The sequence below is a fragment of the Oryx dammah genome, unplaced genomic scaffold (assembly GCF_014754425.2).
Source record: "Oryx dammah isolate SB20612 unplaced genomic scaffold, SCBI_Odam_1.1 HiC_scaffold_19, whole genome shotgun sequence".
NCBI classification, from domain to species: Eukaryota; Metazoa; Chordata; class Mammalia; order Artiodactyla; family Bovidae; genus Oryx; species Oryx dammah.
The window spans coordinates 38,390,425-38,413,793 of NW_024070203.1; the positions used below are offsets into that span (position 1 = coordinate 38,390,425).

Genomic DNA, 23,369 nt, shown 5'->3' on the forward strand with positions numbered 1-23,369 from the left:
TCTAGGAATTCATCTGACTCCTTGCTCCCCTCTCCACACCCCTCCCCCCAAGTATTAAAGTTAGTAGGAAGCTAAAAATGCTACTTCTCAATTAAGAGTGAAGATATTTTAAAGTGGAAAGCAACCATACTGTTCTTGTTTTAGAAAGACATATTAAGAAAACACGTAAAGCGTATTTTTTTGCATACGACACTTTCATTAATATTTATATTGTAACTTTCTTCTAACAACTGTAGCTTTTCAGATACTATCTTCTCAATTATGATCCTAGAGAGTAGCAACATTTACCTGAGAAATACTTTTATTCAGTCATTCAGTCAGCAAGCCCAATGGTGGTGTATTTCAACCAACTAATACATATTTTACAGTGTGCTCTTAAACATGTAGAATTATTTGCACACAAAACAAACCATTAAACTCATTTTACTAACAAGTACAGAATTGCTCGATAGGTATCTCCCCATCGGATAAACTGAATTAAGCCAGCAGCTCTTCTTCTTCTATTTATTTGTTCTTTCTTCTACTCACATGCTGTGACTTGGTTTTGACCTAAGACACTGAATAGCTGTTCAGACGGAATTAGGTGTTTTAGATGCTGTGCCTCAAGTGGGTATAGGTTTCTCTAGCATGTGGTCACAAAGGGACTGTTGAGCCCTTTCGGTGTTGGTGAGGATTAAGAACTTCTCATGAACATCATGCGATCTGCCTGCCCACGGGCCTGCACTGTCTGCTCCTGGTCAGTACATCCAAGCTCTGGGACAGGGGTGTGGCCAGGTACCCCCTTACCTGCTGATCTCAAAGATTGTCTTCTCTTTGATAAACGGGCCATGTATGTGCTCAGTCATGTCTGACTCTTTGCAACCCCATGGACTGTAGCCGGCCAGGCTCCTCTGTCCATGGGATTCTCCAAGCAAGAATACTGTAATGGGTTGCCATTTCCTCCTCCAGGGGATCTTCCCGACCCAGATATCAAACCCATGTCTCATGTCTCCTGCATTGGCAGGCAAGTTCCTTACCAATAAGGCCTCGTGGGAAGCCAAAAGGACTCAGAAGTCAGAAGAGAGCAAACATGTCCGTGGGGTCTCCTTAAACCCAAATCCTTCTTTCCTTCAGTAGAACCACCTGGGATCCTTTCCTGTGCCAGTGACAGGCCACATTATGACATTTCCCTCTTCTGGTTTGTCTTAAATGAAGACAAGCAGGGAGAGAGAGTGGTCAGCTGCTTTTCAGTACAGACTGACGTCTGACAGTACCTGAGTCCGTTTACACTTACTGGGGACGGGAGGCCCTGCAACACTGACCCTTAACAGAAGTTCTGCTGACTCATGCTCTGGGCTGAGTGCAGGCATGGACCACACTGGGCCTGCTGGGGGTTTAGCCCTGCCTGTCCAGTGAGCTGCAGCGGAATTCAAGAGTGAAGGCCTGCCGGCATTGTGGTCTGTGTGGGGGAGGTGCAGTAGGTCCCACTGCACCCATCAGAGGAGAGGTGAGGAGGCCCTAGAAGGCAGAGGGATGGGTGTGAAGGATGGTTTTCCTGGAGACGCATTCCTCTGAAGTCTTTCCTAAGTGGGGTTTTAGGATGGGGCATAGGAGACGTGGTAGTGACATCAGAGTTGGAAGATGAGGAGCAGGAGGAATCACGCGTGCATGCTAAGTCACTTCAGTCGTGTCAGATTCTTTGCAACCCCTTGGACTGTAGCCCTCCAGGCTCCTCTGTCCGTGGGGATTCTCCAGGCAGGAATTCTGGAGTGGGTTGCCTTTTCCTCCTCCAGAGGCTCTTTCCAACCCAGGGATCGAACTTGGTATCTCTTAAGTCTCCTGCATTGGCAGGTGGGTTCTTTACCACTAGTGCCAAAATTATCGTTAAAAGATTTCTCTGGTTATGAAACAAACGTTTTTGAGAAGTATGAAGTTTTGTACGGATGCTGAACCTGTCACATGATATGTAAAGCTCTCCCTGATAGTTGTTTTCTGCCCAAAGGCCCCCATGGGATGTTGGATGCAAAGCTACTGTGAGAGCATCAGGCATGTGAGAGGCCAGTCCTTGCATCGGCTGTCCTCCCCATAGATGCCTGTGTGACTGAGCTCTCAATGTTGAATAGGGAGCTGGAGGGTATAGGATTAAGAAAAAAGACACTGCTTTCTCTGTCTCTCGCTCTCTGTCTTTTAATTTTAGGAAAACAACACCCTTGAACTTCCATTAGATGACTAATTTTATGTGCACCCTGATTCCTGTAGGAACAGTGTAATGTCGTGGGAGTTCTGCCTCTCCTGTCTGGGTGGGTGGTAAGATTTATTCTTTTTTTCCTCATGGGCCTTAAATTTGCTGCGCCTAATTCTCCACCTCTGGACCTCACCCAGTTACATCGAGAGTGGGCTGCCCATCTCCAGGGTTGACTTTAGCCACCCTGGTGCATCAGAGAAAATGCTCTTGAATCTAGGGGAGTTGGAGTCTGGCTGCTACTGCCAGCCACACTGTCCCTGTCCTGGTCATGGGAATGCTGCTTATGAAACAGACAAGCATCTTAGGACTTGGCACAAGCTGCCAAATACCGGCCCTGCTGTCTGGCTCTTGCAAGAATATCCCATGGTAGAAGGGTAGTAAAAGGCCTGCTTTCTGCCCTAGTTGTGTGACGAGTGGTGTGCCCAATCCTTTCCACTGTGTCTCAGTGCCAGGCAGAGCCTCAGGCTGATGCTGATGTTTGCTGAACTTCTGGTATCTGATGACACATTAGCTTACTAGACTTTGCTTCCGTCTTACTTCTGATGGTGGTTTAGTCCCTCAGTCGTGTCTGACTCTTTGCAACCCCATGGATTATAGCCCACCAGGCTCCTCTGTCCGTGGGATTATTACCAGGCAAGAATACTGGAGTGGGTTGCCATTTCCTTCTCCAGGGGATATTGCTGACCCAGGGATCGAACCTGGGTCTTCTGCCTTGCAGGTGATCTCTTTACTAACTGAGCCACCAGGGAAACCCTTATTGATTCAGTCCATAAAACTCAGTAACCTTTAGTCTTTCGGTGATAATTTGTGACTGCATGATGTCTTTTTTTTTCCTTTCTTTTCCCCAACACCTAGAATCTATTCAACATTAGAAACGGGTTTAGCTCTTTCAGGAGGACTTTCTGCTGTACTTTCTGTTTCATTTCTTTTTTTTTTTTCCCACATTCTTCTTTATAAAATGGTCAGCTGGAGCTCTCCTCAGGACAGAGTGCAGTGTTAGTTACTCAGTTGGGTCCGCCTCTTTGCAACCCCAGGGACTATAGCCCACCAGGCTTCTCAGTCCATGGGATTCTCCAGGTAGGATACTGGAGTGGGTAGCCATTGCCTTCTTCAGGGGGTCTTCCTGACCCAGGACGGGTCTCCTGCATTGAAGGCAGATTCTTAACCATCTGAGCCACCAGCGAAGCCCCTCCTTAGGACAGAGTTCTGATGTTATTGGAACCTGCCCAGGGATGAGTCCAAGTAACAGAAGACATTCACCAGGAGAGGTTTTCCCCAGGACCTGGGCTCTGGAGCCAGGCGGGTCGTGGGATGGCTGCTTACTAGGCTGAGCGTGTAACTGCTTTGACCGTTTTGGACAGTTTGATAGTAAGATACAAGGGTGAGCGGTATTGAGTCTGAAATAGACATTTTAAATGAAAGCAGGTTAGGTTTCTGTATCTTTCCCATCCTTCTTTGCTATTCCCTTTCTAGAAATTTAGCACAGTTAAGGTACTTTGGGGATAGTTGATGCTCTAAAAGCTACTTAAAGTAATGTTAATAAATAATCAATAACTTAAGAACTTTATTGATTGTCATTGAAGTTTGTTGTTCAGAAGTAAAACAGAATTCTTTTCTCTAATTCCCTCTCGTTCACTTCTCAGCTCTCTTAACTTTCTCTTTCTCAAACAGGAGCATGGGATGAAGAATTTGTGGGTGGCGCTGAGGAGTAGTTGGGGGTGGCTCAGCACCCGAGGGCCGATTGCTGGGAGGTTGTAGGCAAAGGGGGCCTTGCTCTAGCCCTCCTATCCCACACTGGTACTCTTCTTGTGGGGAGTCTCAAGCATTGGGACTGGCTTCTGACCACCTCTGGGCCCTTGGTCCAGGGAACCCTGATGGCCTTCTTATGAAAGTGGTAATGTGTGGTTTTCTTGTCTGTCACGCAGAATTTGTCTTCATGCTTTTACCTCATTAGTTTATTCTGTCACTTGCATTTTTATCACATCCTAGTTTATCTATTAAAAATTTTAAACATCTTAGGACTTTAACATTTTTATTTTATTGAGTTGGCCTTACTTCATGATATATCACATTTTATGTTGCCCTCATTGATCCTTTTGAACTTTCAGTCCTTTATCTTGCTCTTTTTTTAAATTTTCCTCTTTATCTTTTAATTTTCTTTTTTATTGTTTAAAAACTCAGAGGAAAATGTGCTGAGAGGCCAGACGCTTTCCTCCTACCAGCCTTGAGCCTGCAACCCTAGTGGCTCAGGGATTGTATCATATGTGATCTTTCTGAATCATGACAAGTCACACCCTTCCTGTGCCACGAACATTGCTCACTTCTCATCTATGACATTCGGTTTCTTATGGAAAAGCCTTTTGAGTATGTAAAATATAAGGATATGTTTCAATACTCTTTGTTCTCCTAAAAGACAGTAGTAGTGTGACACTTTGGCTTGATTTCCTGAAAACAGGCCTGTTTAATGTTCACAAAGCTCATGGTTGATTTTTCCCAATGAGAGGAGGCCCTTCGCTGGCGTGTCCCGTCTGAGGGTCTGTGTGGTGAATCCCTGCTGCTGTTCAGGTGCTTCACTAGCTGACTCTGTTCCTCTGATCCCATTTGGTTCCACAATATGGTTCCTTTTCAGACTTTCTTTCCTTGGAGGACTTAGATCCTTAGGCCAATGTTAATCGATGTTTACACTCTGTAACAAACCAGGGCAGCTAGCTGGCTTTCCTATAAGTCCTGGTCCTTTGCATAAAAGTCTTGTTTAAAAAACCTGTACTGTGTCTCACCCCAGAAAATCTTCATTGTTCATGTGCTGTATCCAAGCTGGGATCTATGTGTCCAGCCCCTTTCCAGGGACCATCCCTTGGCCCATGGCTGTGAACTCTTACAGCCACACGCTGAATACCATCCTTCTGAAGGGCTGATCCCCTCCTGTAAATCCCTCCTCTCTGAACCCACCACTTATTTCTTGGAGTTCTCATCAGGGTGGTGCAGGCTTTGATCACAGGGGGCAGGGAACAGAACTTGAGAGCTTGGTCTGTCCAGGTGACCCCTGAGCACGTCTTTCTGCCCACCACCGTGACCTGCCTCTCATGGTGAAACGTGACATGTGAGTAAAGCCGGTGGAGGGACAGTGGCCCTGCCATCCGCCAGCAGCAACCCCAGAAAGAAGTCCCCTTTCCAAGAATACAGGGGCCCGCCCAGCTTCATGAGGGGGCAGCCCTACGTCTCGGCCACACCAGTAATGATGAGCGATAAGAATCAGGAAATGAAAGAACTTTTGTGAGTACAGAGGGGAAGTGTAAAGATGTACAGGGCTTGAGGCATTGCTAGGTTTCACTCTATTTGGGTAGTACTTTAGCCTCACTTTACTGAGGTTCGTAAAGATAGAATCTATGTGGGGTTATCGTAAATGCGTTAGCAGCCAGAGAGCTTGAGCTGCAAATAGTCCGGACTGTGTAGGTGTTTGTTGTTTTCCCTGTTACTTTTACTGTTTAATCACTCAGCTAACCTCACCTGACCAGACATGAGGAATACAGAGACAAATAAGACACAGTTCCTTCTTGAGCTTACAGGATATTTGGAGAAAAAGATACACACATAGTAGTTTGCTTTCACTGCATTGCAGTCATGTTAGCCCTCAGGGTTGTGTGTTTTAAATATCCCTTATGTGTGGGATACGTCGTGCGGCATGTAGAGGGTGTGCGATCTGACTAATCCAGACTTTGGTGGCCAGAAAATGGTTCTCTGAGTGAGTGATGTCCACCTAAGCTTTGCAGATGAGTAAGCAAGAGGCAGTGGAGGTTGAGGAGACATGTGTATGCTTTCAAAAGTGCTTCTGTGTATCCGTAGGGTGGAGGATGGGGGATTTAGGATGTGGGAAGAGTAGAAAAAAAGAAAGTTCACGTTGCCGACTGTAAAAGCTGCGTGTAGAATCTCAGACATCAATACACGTGGGACTGGACTTCAGCAGAATGACTAGGTCAGGTTTGCCTGTAAGCCAGCTGCCCTGGTGGTGCCCGGAGGATGGGTTTGTGGGTGTTGTTTGGGTGGCATCTCAGAGCTCGAGGAAGGAGGTGGGCAGAGCCAGTCTAGGGTAGGCATGAGGACAGACGTGGCTTCTTCACGGAGGCCACTCGGGGGGCACCCCATGCAGCCCAGTCTTCCTCGCCATGCTTGCGGATGGGGCGCCGGGCCAAGGCCAGCGCTGCAGCTGTTGAAGGCGCCGTGAGGTTGTAGATCTGCACCAAGTAACCCAGGGTGTCTTCCCCCACCTCATAGTGTCTGGTCATGGGGTGTAGCGTCCTTGTTAATTCCATTCCCTTCTCCCCTACCGGAAGAGCTGCCCTCTCCGTGTGCGCAAGCTCTCCGGATTATAACTTGGAAGAGGAATGTGTATGTTTTGGCTTTGACATCACAAAAGATCAGTTTTGAACCTCACACATCTGAGTCACGGCTGTGGCCCTGGGATTCGTGTCCTTTTTCCAGCAGTCTGGGTGTTGTGACAGTCACGGTCAGATGTGATACGTTACGTGTCTGCACTAAAGCAGTGGCTGCTGGGCTGGTCTGCTCATTTGTCCTTTGAGCTGGTGTTGAGCTCTGTTGATACGGGATGTTCCTTCTCTTCGAGTGCCTTAGATGAAGCAGTCACAATGTAGTGTGGCCTGCTTTTAAGTGTCTGCTGGTTATTTTGCCCTGTGGGTCTGAGCCATAGTCAGAACAGTTCCCAGCCGTGGGTGCCAGGCACTGGAAAGATCGAGTCTTGGAGCAGAGTGTAATTAGTAACCTCATTTTGTAGATGAGTAAACTGAAGCTCAGGGAAATTTAAAGACATAGGGAAACTTAAAGATGTATCCAGGATCACATTCACGTTAGCAGTGACAAAGTTGGAACATGAACTGAGGACTGTCTGAAATCAGCGTTCTGATTACCCTCATTGGCTGGGGAAAAAAAATCCTGATTCTGGCTTTTTGGGGGCAAAGCAAAAAAAAAAAAAAAAAGTGCAAATGAGCTTACTGCAAAATAGTGGCAAAGGCAATCTGATGTAAATAACTCTCTCTGGTCCTTGATTGTCTGTGTTGGGGTGACATGAAGACTTTGTAGCATTTGACTTCTTCGTGTGTTCCTGGTTTATGTGTTGATGTCATGAGAAGATGTTAGCAAGGAGACGCTTAGCTGCCTCTGAGCAGCATGAACAACACAGGACCTACTGAGACTAGAAATCCTCCAGTCATTGGAGCTGGGGTGGGCGCTTCCCTGGGCTGCTGGCGCTCTGTCCGTGCACTTGGAGGGGTCCTGTCCGACCTCGGGTGGTCTCAGAGCTTCCATGGGGCACGTCCTCAGCCAAGGACAGATGGAAACGCATGAGCACGTCTCTTCTTGGGCAGATTGACGTCTCCTCAGACCTGGGCTCCAGCAGGCTCCGGGACAGCGAGCCTTTCTCTCCTGGAGGATGGCTCACCCTGGGTGCAGTAACCCCACTAAATCAAATGGTGTCCTGCGCTCCAGGGTGGAGAGGGCACGGGCAGAGGACGAGCCGCCTACTTGCTTTACCTGGCAGCTGTTCAACTCTGTGACAGGCCTACCTCTGATTAAACAAATTTGAGAAATATGTAAAGTTTTGGAAGCAGTTTTGCACTGATTTGATAAAAGAAACCACAAAACACTGCAGCGCAGGTGTTGAGAATGTTTGAAAGCTGATTGAGGGAAGCAGATGGCTTTAGTCAGTGGCATCCAGCCAAAAGAGCAGGTGCTGGTCATGTGACCGCTGGTTACCAGGGTAATCTGATTGCTCTTGGCGTGCAGATGAAAGGAAAGGGGCCCAGCGTTCAGCTGTAGTATTGTATAATTTGTGGCAGTTAGAGCGGAAATAAATGCTGGGAATGGAGCCTCATAGTAGGGGAGACTGCTGTCCATGTGTAGCATAAACACTGGGATAGTTGGATGAGGAACTCTTGTATGGATTTTTTTTTAATTTAAAAAATATTATGCTTTCTGTGGATCTTTCGGGGGCCTAAAGTTTTTAGGACACTGCCCTTCCCTCTTTTTTTAATTAAAAAGAAGTCTGTAAACCTAACTGCTGTTTGCTATAATCTTGAATCATTGTAAGTTTTTTCCTTATGTGGCTATTTACTAGGCTAAGATATTAACAGCACAAAATAAAAAACAAGCTCTGAGGATTTGAAAATGACTACTTCAGTATTATCAAATATCTTATTTATTCGTTACAAAAATCCCTTTTAGCCGTGCAATTATATTAACACATACTTTTGAAATATTTTACATGACATGTGCTTTACTGAAATTAAAGCGTTTAGGTATCCTGGCCTCTTTTCCTTTTGAAATAGTTGGGACTGACACAAAAATGCTACTTAATGTATTCTGGCAGCATATTTTTTTAGGAATTTACAAGCTCAAACTTTTTAAAGGTTTTTGAAATGTATCTTTTGTTTTCAGTAGTAAAAAGTAATAGTTACTGAGGTTGGATTGTTTTAAATGTTGGATAATAAATGATAATAAACAATGTTAGGAAACCTTGAGGCTGGTTTGGAAATTGCTGTGAAAGGTGGCACTAAGAGTGCATTCTAAAAGAATGGCAAATAAAGATTCTAAAGGTGATGGTAGACTTAAATTTAAAATATATATATATATTTTCTTACAGTTCATTCTTGTCTTTTGACTTTGGTAACATTCAAATCCTGTTAACCTTTGATGGAAACATGCTATGGATCATGAACTTGAATTATTGGGGTCACTCTGCTATGTTTTTGTATTTTGGAGACCTAGCTTTTGAAAAACAGGCTATTGTGACACCTTAAAAAAAAGGCCTAGCACCAAAATAAAGCTTATATTTACTTAAGAACATAGCATTAAATAAAACTGTGTAGAAGAGGAAATTGTTATATATTTTGTTATATTTTAAAAGATTATAAATTGGATTAAAATGTAGCTGTATGATGTAAAAGAGGACATGCAATACTACTAGTTAAGAAAAGGACTTAGAAGTATTTAAAGCTATCCACAGGAGATATGAAAAAATGATCATTATGTTCTAGCTTTCCTTGAAAGTCTTAAAAACATAGTCTGGTGCCTTAAAAACTTGGTAGCAAAACAACTTCTTAATCTGATTTTTCATCAGGGCTTGCTGTATTGGCAGAGACTGTTCATTGTCTTGATAAACAAATGTACTCTGTGTGATTATTAGCAGTTTTTGCATGCCATTTCTTTTTAATTAGGTCAGATATTTGCCGAAGGTCATCGGTATGGGGTTTTGCTGTAAAAATTAATTGAGAGTAAGTACTGTTTAACTCTCGATGGCCAACATGCATTGATTTATCCACAGTTATTGATACTTTGGGGATGTTTGTGTGGGAAACAGAGGCATGGGGTATGTGGAAAACCTCATGAAAAAGTGAACACTAAGTGATCCACTTTGATTCTAGTAATAAGAAACCTGATTCAGAAGCAAGTGCTTTGAAGAAAAAGGTCAACAAGGGAAAAACAGAAGGTTCTGAAAATTCAGACTTGGACAAAACGCCCCCACCATCCCCTCCTCCCGAAGACGATGAAGACCCAGGTGTTCAGGTAATACCTTTATTCTGATCCTGAGCCATGGTTGTTGAGCGTGGGTAACTTTAGCTGCATATCAAGTGCACTGGACCCACCTGTCTTTGTTATAGAGCTGCTGTAAAGATGGGTTTTTGTTGTCTGGAACATTATATCCATTGTGATGAGAGCTGGGCGGCCAGCCTGAAATTAAACTCCTGACTTCGTGGTTTTGCCATCTTTGACTCTATGATAAATAAAACAGGCTCTTTACATTTAATTCTGTAAAGGTATCTTTTGATGTTTATGTATATGTTAGTGTTAATGTATTCTTAATATATTGGTTCATTAAGAGCTTCATCCACATTTCTAAATTTCTCCTAAGTTTCATTCCCTGTCAATTATATTGCATAACAAAGTTGAAGATGTAATCTGTACCTCATCTTAAGGTTTCTGACATCTGACGGTCAGAGTCGAGATGTGTTTGTGTAATACTAAAGTTTCTATGAACCAACTGAGTGACTTTCTGGATGGTAGCTCTGCACGGTTGTCCAGTGTTAGATTCTCCTGACTTTTGGACAATTTTATAGAAATCAGTTGAAAGACTGGTCCTGAAATAAACATCAGGAATTCAGGTTTTTGAGTGTAAAGCACACTGCCTCCACTGAGAGGACTGTAAGTAAGGGATCCCTCCACGTGACTGTTGAACATTATTTCCTTGTTACATTCTCTGGAAGCATGCCAGCGTGGTCCTCTGGGGTGCCTGGGAACGTGGCTTCTGTGAATGACATCTCTGCTGTCAAGTAGCAGTTACTGAGCGTCCTGCCAGGATAGAAAGCAGCCCCTGGAAGCAAGTTTGACCTTTTCTAATGGTTTGGTGCATATTCAGTACTCCTTGTACCTACTAATTTGCTTCAAAGTTAGTAACAAAGTACTTGCAATACAGCTCTGTGCTAAAGAATTTCAGATAGCTTTTGTTTGTGTGTGTGTGTTTAACTAGAACTCCCTGTTACCGATAGCCACAGAAGGGCCTAACCTAAGAGGACCTGAAAGGGGGAAGGAGAGAATGAATGAATGAATGAATGAATGTGTGTCAGTGAAAAGATATGGGAGAGGTGAGTAGATATTTTTAATTGTTTCAGGAGTTTTAAACTAAAGTATTTTTAATGATTTTGAGTTTAATTTTTACGCTCACAGGTGGTTCCCCCCCCCCGCCGAATTGTCTTTGCTTAAACTAGGACCTTCATGCAGTTATTTGGACAATATGAAGAAGACTTCCACACAGGTCAAGAAAATTCTGTAGTTCTTTCTCAAACACTACTGAATCTTAAAAATCCATTTGTATTAATGCAGACCCAAATGGGCTTTATGAAATACCAGTGTTTTGTGTTTTTTTTCCCTCTTCTGCATTTCAGTTATAGACAATGCTAATCAATGCAGATGGACATCAGTGCATCCTTTCTCATTGGCTGGTGCTGAACCGTCCTGGGGTGCACAGCTGAAGTCAGTAACCACACAAGTCACTCTTTCTCAGTGTCCCTCCTGTGTCTCCGCACAGGAAGTGATGCTGCCTGCTGGTTTGTTGTGTTTCTTCCTGTCGCACACACTTCAGTAAAGGGCATGTAGTTCTTGAGTTTTATGATTGATTTGTTTAAACTCTAGTAAACGCCATGTCTTATTTTTTCTTTTACCCAACTGAAAGTTGTGTCACCAAGTACTGCCACAGTGAGATTGTGACAACACATTTAAATCTCCTGTTCAGTATACCTATTTTAGCTATAAGAAAATTCTTAAAACAATCCAAGTTTAACAAGTTATTTTGGTGTTAATTCAAAAGTTTTGAGCTTTAAGTGCGATTCTTACATTTTACTTTGATCCCCTCCCAATCTTATTTTTTCTTTTTTAATTGAAGGATAATTGCTTTACATAATTTTGTTGTTTTCTCTCAAACATCAACATGAATCAGCCATACTCCCCAAGTCTTTTAAGTAATAATCATCTAACAGATCTTAAAGAAGCCTATTATGTAATAAATTATTTTATGTTGGGAAACTGGAAAAGGAACCTTGATACCCGAAATAAATGAACTTAAGATCAGTTATTATTTAGAAGGTAAAGAAGCCATATAACATTTAAACAGTTCAGAAAATTCAGTTCTAACTGTATATATTTTTTTTACTCTTATGTAACACAAAGTTGATATGAGGAGAAACTTTCATTATAAAAGTTATATTCACCAAACATACATTTCTATATTAAAAGAAAAAAAGGCCCTGTCTTATTGCCCTGGAACATTTCTTCATTATCAGAGTGGGGTTTAGTTTAAAGTGAGTTTGTCTTAGACTCTGTCCAAGGACGTTTAGTTACTTGCACTGAAAAAATCCTGGGGCAGTGTGGCCCCAGCCACGGAAGCCTGATAAAGCACCATAGATGTGTCATCTGTAGCATGTTCTCCATACAGTAATGACATAAAGATGAGAGTAAAGATTAATCCGTTTCCATTTAGCGAAATTGATACATCAAATGAAATACAGAGATTATGCTAAATCTCACCAAATTAAAATGTTGTTCCTGATAACAGGCTCTTGCATCTTAAAGAAGTTGACAGCCAGAAGTGGGAGGTGATAAAGTGAGGCAGAGGAGGAGTTACTTCAGATGAGCTGTGGGAAGAGAGGAAGGAGGCTGTGTAATGCAGCCTCGCTTTAGATCCTCACTGCTTCCTGACTTTCCTTGCAAAAGTGGAGCTAGTTGCTGATGACCGTAACGCTACTAATTGCATTTAGCAATAGCACGTTTTGAATGCACCATTTTGAATGCTTCCAGTGAATTTCCTTCTGTGATCGTCACAGCATACTTATGAGGCAGCTACTACCATTACCCCTATTCTGCAGATCGGGAAACTGAGGTCCCTAAAATAACGCATTCAAGGTCACACAATGAGAGACCAGGCTTATTCTCATGGGGACATGTGATGCCAGGGCTCACAAGGTAACGTGGGGCCGGATGGGACATGGCAGGACCCCCACTGGCCTCTGTGTCACCTCCACGTGGAATTGGTTATTCCGGAGAGGAGAGGGAGGTCAAAGGGGAAAGTCAATTTGGATGCCACCTCCTAACTCCCCCTAATACCTCGATGTGGAGCTAAAAGTTCACAGTCTCCAATGACCCGTCTGATGGTCCTGTTGTACCAGTTGTATTGTGAGCGGGCTCCCACCCACTTTTGAGAGCAGGGGAATCACAGACGTAATACAGTAAAACGCAGTGGGTCCTGTTCTCTGGTACAGGGTGCTGGAGCTTGGTGGTCCCGACTTGGGCTCTGTTGGTCTCTGGCCCATACCTCCTGAGGTCCATGTGGTGGGGTGATTTGCTTCTCTCTGCCTTACTGTCCCAACTTTAAAAAACTTGCAAGGCTCTTCAGAAGGTTTTTCTTCATAATTCTTAGAAAGCAGTTTGATCAGTGTTACTTTTTTCCATATTCTTTTTATTCTGTGTGCTTCGCTAGCTCATCTGTAATAGTCTTGCCTTGGTCAGTGATTTAAAACTTACACAAGTCATTTTAGAGTTAGCTTAGATTTTACCACATACACGTATTAATGAGAAAGTTATTTATCTCCATTTTTAATTAACAGACAAACCTATTTGTATATCAAAAAGGTCAAGCAGTCTAGAATTGTTTTGAACAAAAAGTGCAGACTCTCTCCTTCTGCTGAATTTATTTCACTCCCCAGAATTAATAGCTTTAACAGTTTGTTGTGTCTTTTCAGATTTTTTTCCTATTATTGAAAACATGCACATATACATTAATTTTTTAAAACAAATATTTGTTGGGTCATAGGAAAGTAAATAATATACACAGTGTGTTTCTCTGGAGGAGTTAATATATTGATGGCCCACATATGCAGATAGATACACAAGGTTTTTCTAATCTTAGAATTGTAAGGAACCAATTGTTATGTGACTTGCTTTTCTTTTTAGTTAACCATTTGTCTTCTGGATGCATCCTGTAGCTTCCTAGGAGTTTGCTTGCCAGGATGAGTGGGCAGGTTTTACATTTTGACCACTCTGGTCCTGCAAAAGTGTATTAGGTTCTACTTTGTCCACTGGATGAGACAGCATCTTGCCAGTGTTCCTACTAATACTGTTAACAGTCCTTTGCATTTTAATTAGTGCAGTCAAAAAATTTTAAAGTAAAGTTGCTTATCATAGTTGCTCATTATAAATTCTGCCATTCAGTCCTTCATCTCTTCAGAAATGTTCAGACTGTTTCTTTTAGGACCAAGATTAAAATGCACACCTTCTATTTAAATGGAACTCTGAAATCTTATTGGTACCTTGGATAATAATCTAACTATAGTTATATAGAACTTTATAATTCACAAAGTACCTTCTAACGCCTTCAGTGTTTTTAGACTTTTTATCATGGAAAAAAAATTTTTTAATATACAAAAATAGGATAGCCTAATGAAGTCTTATATATCCACCACCCAGCTTCAGCATTGCCTTCACTTTTGAGCAACTCACTACCTGAAGGAGGAGGAAGATGTGTTGTTACTGCCGTTGCCCAGTTAAAGGCCATGTAGCCGGAAGTGGCAGGACCTTGACCTGCCAGGTGTCTGACTTCAGACTTCCCCCTTTCCCATCATATTTGTTGCCAGTGTGATGTTTTGTATGATTTACAAGGTTATAGTCACTGACTTTTCTTTAAGATCGTTGTTGTTTTATAATATAAATATACTCTTGCCATTCTAAGAAACAGAAATAAGCATCAGCTTTCTAAGCCCTCCGTGGTGGGTTTTTGTTTTAGAAACGACGGTCCAGCAGGCAAGTGAAGAGAAAGCGATACACTGAGGACTTGGAGTTCAAGATCTCTGATGAGGAGGCCGATGACGCAGATGCTGCTGGGAGAGACTCCCCCTCCACCACCTCACAGTCAGAGCCACAGGTGAGCAACCAGGTGTGCGGGGGTTCCAGCGTGCATTTCAAAGAGTAGGCTGGAGATTTTATAGCTGGTATCTGAGAAGTTAATTTGAAGTGTTGGACTTTGAGCTGGAAACATCCATCTCGTGTTGGTGAACACACTTTGGGAAATCAGTGGTTTAGAAGTAGGTTTTTTAAAAAACCCTGTTCACTGAAATTTATTTTAGTGTGAGCCTGTGATACACAGTTTGACACCATTTTGGAGAATTGATGGTCCCTGTTGAGGATGAGTCAGAGCTGGGCTGCAGGGAGACTGAATTTCCCTCTGAGAGTTCAGTGCTGTATAGCTTCTGGGACTTTAATAAGCCACTCAGGCTTGTCTCCTGCTGCTCAGCATCATAAGAACCCCTTTATGAAATTACTGCCGTGTAGTACCCAGCAGGGCATACTTTATTCTCCATGCAATGTAAATGATGGATAAAAGAGCTTATAAAATATGGGTAGTGATGGAGGATTGATTATTGTGAAGATCTTTTTTCCACCCCCTCCCCCCTCTCTTTTAAAGTCCTCTTCCTACCATCTCTGTGCTTTAGTTAACAAACTGGTAACCCACTGAAAAATATATTAAATGTAGTTTTGTAATTCATTTGGTAATTTGCACTCTGTCAGGTTGTTCTGTAACGTTTTGTGTGACCTCCGTAGATCAAAGCTGCCTACAATAACAGAATGATGAGTATATTTACCCCATGGGTCCAGACGGGGAGAAGTCAGGTCTTTGCCATCATGCGGAGATCATTTCTCTTGGCAGCTGGAGTTTCTGAATGCTCCTTGGCTTTGGGGATCCATGCTAGTCCATGCAATTAAACCACATAATCGTGAAGTAATAAACACAGGTCTCCCTTTTTGCCTTTCTGTAGAGGGAGATTTTTGTTCTTTTCAATTGTATTTCCCACTGGCGATCCTGCCCAGTGATTTAAAGGGTATGAATTTAAAGGGTTTGGAGGGAGATGCAAAAGGGAATGGTTTCTCACTTTTGTAGCTTAGAATGATATGTTCTCTGTTTGCATTCATCCCTTCTGCTTTACTTTTTAGGAATCTGTTGATGCAGATGGTCCAGTGGTAGAAAAAATTATGAGCAGTCGTTCAGTAAAAAAACAGGTAAGTGCCCATGTGGACTTATCAAAACTTGTGGTATGGGTATGACTCAAAATTGTTTTTTGTTTTACAGTTTCCTTTTAAAAATTTCACTATTGTAAAATAAAACTTCTGCTGATGGTTCTAATCCTGTCTAATTGATATTAGTCCAATATCAATCTTTCAACCCCAAATGAAATTAAAATGTATCAAACAGTCAGTGCTTTATTACCCCATTTAGAGTAGGCAGGAACTCAAAACATCTCAAAAGAAGTGTATAGGACTCATAGGCTTCCTATTTCATAAATATTATTCATAAAAAATCATAGACATGAATCTGTCATCTCTCTCAGGAAGGTCCCTACCCCCACCCCCCAACTCTGGAAGCTCTCTTTATCATTTTAGCAAGTAGATGTTTTCTCATACTTTTTGCAGCATTTTTTCACATGCAGCTGAATTCTAATATCTTTTTTGTTTGTTTGTTTGATTGGGGATTTTGTTTGTTTCACTTGTGCCTTGCAGTACGTGTGATCCTAGATTCCATAACTAGGGATCTAACCTGCACCTCCTAGAGTGAAAGTGCAGAGTCCTAACTACTGGACTGCCAGGAAAGTCCTTTCATATGCAATTGAAATATTCACTAGTATTTCTTTTTTGTTACTGTAGAAGTGAAATACTGAAATATTTTCAGTATGATTTTTGAAGATAATATGCCTTATCCTTCCAAATTATTTGAAATTCATGTTGATTCGTGAAGGCGAGCCCTAGGTATCCTTTATTAGCCTGGTGCCCTTGTCCCTGAGGGGCACACACACTGTGAGAGTGAATTCCAGGAACACTGCTTCTGTTATTGATGGAGACTCCCTGTCAACCTTTCCCCTTTTTCATCAGTTTGAGAAAATGCTTTAGTTTGAAGAAGTACATAGGCATCCAAGTACATTTACATGTTCTAGCAAACTGTTGTTTGGTTTGTTTGTCTCTAGAGATGGTCTCCTTTAGGTATAAATGTCTGTCTTCTGGCTTGAATCATCATCAAGTGCAGTTATTTCTTTTTCTTTGCTTTCAAGGTGGGTGGAAGTATAACCTCATTGTTTTGACATGTAAAATAAGCTTTTTTTTCCTGGGGAAAAAAATGTAAAGTGTATACAAAGTGTAACTTCCAGTGAGAGAGATGAGGAGTGGAGGAATTACAAGACTTAAAGTGAACTCCTGGGTTTATCAAACAGGAAATATTTAAGAGCCTCTTGATGAAGGTGAAATCTTTGAAAAGGCTGGCTTAAAACTCAGCATTCAAAAAATCATTCAGTATTCAAAAACCGAAGATCATGGCAATCCAGTCCCATCGCTTCATGGTAAACAGATAGGGAAAAAGCGGAAACAGTGACAGATTTTATTTTCTTGGACTCCAAAATCACTGCTGATGATGACTGCAGCCACAAAATTAAAAGATGCTTGCACTTTGGAAGAAAAACTATGACAAACCTAGACAGTATATTGAAAGGCAGAGATACCCCTTTGCCAACAAAGGTCTGTATAGTCAAAGCTGTGCTTTTTCCAGGAAGCATGTACAGATGTGAGAGTTGGGCCATAAGGAAGGCTGAGCACCAAGTATTGATGCTTTCAAATTGTGTTGCTGGAGAAGACTCTTGAGAATACCTTGGACAGCAAGGAGATCAAACCAGTCAATCCTAAAGATCAAGCCTGAATGCTCATTGGAAGGACTGTTGCTAAAGCTGAAGCTCCAGTACTTTGACCACCTGATGTGAAGAGCTGATTCTTTGGAAAAGACCCTGATGCTGGGAAAGATTGAGGGCAAGAGGAGAAGGGAGCGACAGAGGATGAGATGGTTGGATGGCATCACCAACTCAATGGACATGAGTTTGAGCAAACTCAGGGAGATGGTGAAGGACAGGGAAGCCTGGTGCGCTACAGTTCATGGAGTCACAGAGTTGGATACAGCTTAGTGACTTAACAACAACTCTTCAAATACTTTCTAGAGATCCTTGAAATAGTATTGTACCAGTGGTAAATTCTTCTTTGCCTTTGCTCCAGTACTGTTTTGCTGTTCTATTGTGTTATTCAAGGCATAGATTTTTATCAGAAGATAGCATTCTGGTTCATATGAAAATAAAAGCAACATGTCAAAGTATTTTCAAGATGGTGCAGAGAGCTCTGCTGGGCGATGCTGAGCCAGAGTGTTCAGTCAGACAGAGAGACACAAGCCCAGCTCACTGCAGTGAAATGGAACAGATATTTTATTACCAACCGAGGGTGTCATCGGATCAAAATCCCACGCACAGAATGTGTATGTGTGGCTGAGTCTCTTCACTGTTCATCTGAAACTGTCACGACATTGTTCATCGGCTATATCCCAATACAAAATAAAAAGTAAAAAAAAAAAAAAAAAAAAGATATTTTCAAAATGAGTGTAGAGAATGAAGATATATGGAATTACCTACCTGGTGACTCTTTGACCTTGAGAATTTCCTCTCTGATGAATATAAGATCTCAACCAAATTTCACTCCTTTTCAAGCAGAAACGAGCACTATTAACCTAATTAGAAAGGTTGTGTTTTAGTCCTTCTAATGACTCTAGAATTGTTAATTTGTGAATTGTAGATATATGGCAGAATGTAAATGCTTGACATACTATAAAGCGTAATCCCCTTCACCGAACTGAAGTGACTTGAGTAAATAGCCTGTGGTTTGCATGGGATATATTAATTTTCATTCAGTTGATAGTGCTTTGGTAGGCATAGTCAGCAGGTTTGGGGGTTGCAAATTATAATCAGCTCTATTACTCAGAGCTACTTAGACTATCCATGATCGAGGGCATTGCTTTTTCTTTCTGTCTTGCTCACTATAGGGCTAGTTTTTTCCTTCTTTCCTACCCTTGAAAGAGAGCTACTCCCAGTTTAGGAGTAGGTATTACTACCATTTAGAGATGACCAGGCTCATCTTATCACCAGAGATTAAAAATCACTGTAATTGTATGTGAGGGTAGTAGAATGTTTGTTGAATTGGTGAATTTTAGGATGAAGAAAAGTAATGAGAAATTTTCTCTGGAAAGACAGATATGCCTTGAGGTGTGATTTAAAATAAGAAATATGGAGCTCATTGACTTGCTTGTAGATTACTGGTATTTCATAAAGGGCAATAAAAAAACCATCAGAAAATTGTAAACATTAGCAGGTACTCACTTTTTAAACTGCTAATGTTCTCGAAATAGTTACTTTAGTTATCAGCCTTAGTAACAGTGGAGGAAAGTGTGGCAAATAGAAACAAAAGGAAATTTGAGATTTTCCTGTGGATTCTAGCTGGCCCCGCCGGTCTGTTTCCTATTACCTTGAATAATTGAAGACGTGGCTGTGAGAAGGTGCCTTTGTCTCCCCCTGGCAGCACCGTGGAAGCTGGCTGAGGGCTGCAGAGCTGCCCCTGTGCAGTGCTGACACGTAGTGGGGACTCAGGTAATTTACAATCCGCTGACCTCATCCCTGTAGCTTCTAAAGGGCCATCCCTTATGATGGAGCCACACAAACGCACAGAGCTCGTCTGGCAGAACTTCCCTGGTTTAGCAGCTCGTGTTACATGGGGATGGCTCAGGCATCTATGTTGTTCTGGACCCACGTTAGGTTTTCCCTGGTGACTCAGTGGTAAAGAACTCACCTGCTAAGGCAGGAGACACCAGTTCAATCCCTGGGTGGAGAAGACCCCTGGAAAAGGAAATGGCAACCCACTCTAGTATTCTTCCTGGGAAATCCCATGGACAGGGGAGCCTGGCAGGCTGCAGTCCAGGGTCGCAAAAGTGTTAGACATGATTCAGCTACTAAACAACAACAAACCCAAATTCACAAGCATGAGACCCAGTAGAAGGAACATAGATAGTACTTGTATTTGAATATTGAGATAGATTTAAGAATGGACTTTTGGATTGTGTAAAGGTTAATTCTCTTTGCACAGTGAGTCATAGTATAGCCGTTTCTGCCTTGAGCCATCTGTCCTTGGGGGAAAACAATTCAAATCCTTTTTGTATCCGAAGGTCAAAAGTAGTTTTGAAAGTAAATTGTGTATTCATGATGTCCTATTTTCTTCCTAAGTAAACCATGATTTGATACCTCTGATAGAGTACACAGTAGGTTGGGCCAGAAGTAAGAATGGATTCATGCCTTTTCTTTATTGTTACTTTTATCAAGGCACTTTCTCATTCTTTTCTGCATTATTTAATAAGATTTCCACCTTTTCACCCTAAAGTTTAGCTTTGTTTCCTCAATGCAACTGCTTAATTTAGTAATAGGGTGCTTGGGAAAGGTCTTTCAGGCTTGGATTATCATTTGCTGAATGACCGTTTTAGAATCCAGGTGGCCAAGGAATTGATTTATGCCTGGTTAAGGTTCTGTTTCATGGCAACAGTGGGACAAGTATAACTTAATATGTTTGGAACTTTCAATTTCATGTGAATAATAAGGATTTTGATAGACTACTCTAAGCGTCTAATAAAAGGATAAACACATTTCTCAAAACTAGTCTACTGAGTATGTAAAATTACTTCAGAGCACTCTCAAATTTACCGGTAGCTGTCCTAGAGATAATGGGTTGGCCAGAAAGTTGGTGGGGGTTTTCCATCCATAAGATTATGGAAAAACCCCAAAGACCCTTTTGGACTAACCTGTAGATTTGAGTATTTTGTGTGTATGTGTGTGTGCATGCTCAGTAGTGGTGTCTTGACTCAGTTGTTCATTGGATATGCCCATTGAAGAAAGAGCTTTGAACAGTGCGGGGTGAAGATAGGGGACTGGGGCTGTTTTCAACTGTCTTAAGAGTCTGGTCAAACTGACTGCCATTTAGTGAATAATTAAAGGATGCCCCTGAGGGCTGATGAATTCATACACTTTTGTTCATTGTTTTGCTGTAAGTAAAACAGAAGAGGCCAGTGTGATCATATTTATATGATATGAAGGGCAAAACAGTTCTCTAGCTCTCCACCTACAGTTCTGGAGCAGGGAGACAATCCACCTATAGTTCTGGGAGCGGGAAGAGGATCCACCTACAGTTCTGGGAGCGGGAAGAGGATCCACCTACAGTTTGGGGAGTGGGAAGAGGATCTACCTACAGTTCTGGGAGCAGGAAGATGATCCAACATGAGTGGTCACTGAACAGAGCACAGAGATCTAGTTCAGAACATCCCAAAGAACTAGGACGTGAAACGGTTCTCACCTGCTCCAGCTGCTGCTCAGTGAGGTCTGGAACCCGATCACCTGCTCCCAGAGCGCTCGAGACCCTCTTGTTGAGATCTCCATAGCACGCCCCCTTGAAGCATAGCTGATCCCAACAAGAAAATAGGTCTATGTGACAGTCAGGGACACAGCGTTGATACCTTTAAGAGTCTGAGCCTTCTGGAGCAGAACTGAGGCAGAATGAAAATGACCTCTTTGTTCAAGAGATCATCCTGCGTGCTTTGAGACCCTCTTAGCAGTTCCAGTCGGTGAGACCACTTAGAGTAAGATGGGAATGACAATATAGGAGCAAGGCTCTGAAAGAATGAAGTCAGGAAATGACAGACCATGGAAGGGACAAAGCTTGTCTTTTTACTACCTCCAAGGTATGTAATTTTGGAAGCCTTTTTCAGAATTGAAAGAAATAGAGTTAACATCAAAAAGTTAAAACAGCAGACCAGACATTTGAATTCCATTCGAGGTTTAAATTTCATGATATGTTAAGAGAAGCACCATGAGATCTAGGCTCTTCCTGGCTTTTCATTCTCCTTGGCTGGCCCCTGTCTTATCTTTAGCTTTCTACTGAAATCCCCAGTTGTATGCCAAGATAATGTGTCTCGAAATGATTGCTGAAATGTGGGCGTGGAACTGGGTAATACTAGGGCTAGAAAAATGTAAGGTGAGTCCGGGACAGTTGGACTCAAAGCAACCAGAATTTATCGATACAGTAATTGCTGGTATATACTGAAGGCATCTAGCAAACATTTCATCTTGGACAACTAAAATGTCTGGGACACGTCACAACATTGTAAATCAGCTATAGTCCAATAAAAATTGATATAAAAATAATAAAAGGAAATAAAATCTGGGACACAGATGGTTTTCTGTGCAGATTGATTAAAAAGTTGCTCTAGGGGCATCCTTGGCGCCTCAGTGATAAAGAATTCTGCCTGCCAGCGCAGGAAACAGGTTTGATCCCTGATCCTGGAAGATCCCACATGCCTCAGAGCCACTAAGCCCATGCACCACAACCATTGAACCTGTGCTCTAAAGCCCGGGAGCTGCAACTGCTGAGCCCACGCACCCTGGAGCCTGTGTTTTGCAGTAAGAGAAGCCAGAGCAGCGAGAAGCCTGCACACCACACTTGGAGAGTAGCCCCTGCTCACCGTAACTAGAGAAAAGCTCATGCAGCAATGCAGACTGAACACAGCCAGCAGTAAATAAATAAAGTTATTATTTTTTTTTTTTAGAAAAAAGAAACTGCCGTTGCTATAGGGACTTCCCTGGTGGTCCAGTGGTTAAGACTTCCAGTGTGAGGGATGCGAGTTTCATGCTGGTCGGGGAGCTGAGAACCCACTGGCCTTGAGGCCAAAAAACCCAAAACCTAAAACAGAAGCAATATTGTAACAAATTCAATAGAAATTTAAAAAATAAGTCCACATTTAAAAAAAATCTTTAAAATAAATAAAATTGGTGATACTTAAAAAGAAGAAAATGTTTTAGGATGATGATAGGGCAGGACCAGATTTTTTTTTAATTTTTAAAACTTTTTGTTTTGGGGTATAGCTGATTAACACTGTGGTGATAGTTTCAGGTGAACAGCAAAGGGACACAGCCATATCAACATGTATCGATTCTCCCCCAAACTTCCCTCCCATCCAGGCTGCCACATAACATTGAGTAGAGTTCCCTGTGCTATAGAGTAGGTCCTTTTTGGTTATCCATTTTAAATATAGCACTGTGTACATACCCATCCCAAACTCCCTAACTCTCCCTTCCCCCAGTTCTTCCCCTGGCAGCCACAAGTTTATTTCCTAAGTCTGTGAGTCTCTTTCTGTTTTGTAAATAATTTCATGCATATCATTTCTTCTTAGGTTCCACATATAGGGGACGTCACCCAGTATTTCTCCTTCTCTGCCTGACTTGCTTCACCTAGTCTGACAGTCTGTAGGGAGGGTAGGACCACGTGTTAATGGCTTTTGGCCATACTCCTCAGTGTCCTTATTGGGGATCTCTTGGCAGATGGAAAAGCTGCTTGATATTTAAGTTTAACTGATAACTTGGAAGAGTTTTGAAGAATAGTGTTAGTCTACAGTCTTTGACAGTAGTTTGAAGGCTAAGGATTGAGGGCGATCCCAGTGTCTTTGAATGGACCTGGTGCCAGTCTGTCACCCAGTAAATGTCTCTGTTCCTTTGTTCGTCCTCTGTCATGCTCTGACTTGCCTTAGTTTTCTCTGTGGCATCTCTGAGGCCGCCTAGCAGCCAAATGCGACCCTCCAGGCAGGTGCTCTCGTAACAGTGTAAAAGCAATCTTCGAACATCTGTAAGTGGTGTTTATGTTTTAC

At 42.3% G+C, this 23,369-nt stretch overlaps 1 protein-coding gene across 3 annotated transcripts in view; it reads left to right on the top strand.

Annotated features, from left to right (window-relative positions):
• Positions 1-23,369, top strand: part of CHD7 (chromodomain helicase DNA binding protein 7) — a 192,568-nt gene that overhangs the window by 109,311 nt on the left and 59,888 nt on the right. For all 3 annotated transcript variants that reach the window (XM_040261278.1, XM_040261280.1, XM_040261279.1), the window contains 3 exons: positions 9,658-9,799; positions 14,565-14,702; positions 15,770-15,835. In XM_040261278.1, coding sequence (XP_040117212.1) covers positions 9,658-9,799; positions 14,565-14,702; positions 15,770-15,835 — 346 coding nt within the window. The remainder of the gene's footprint in view (positions 1-9,657; positions 9,800-14,564; positions 14,703-15,769; positions 15,836-23,369) is intronic.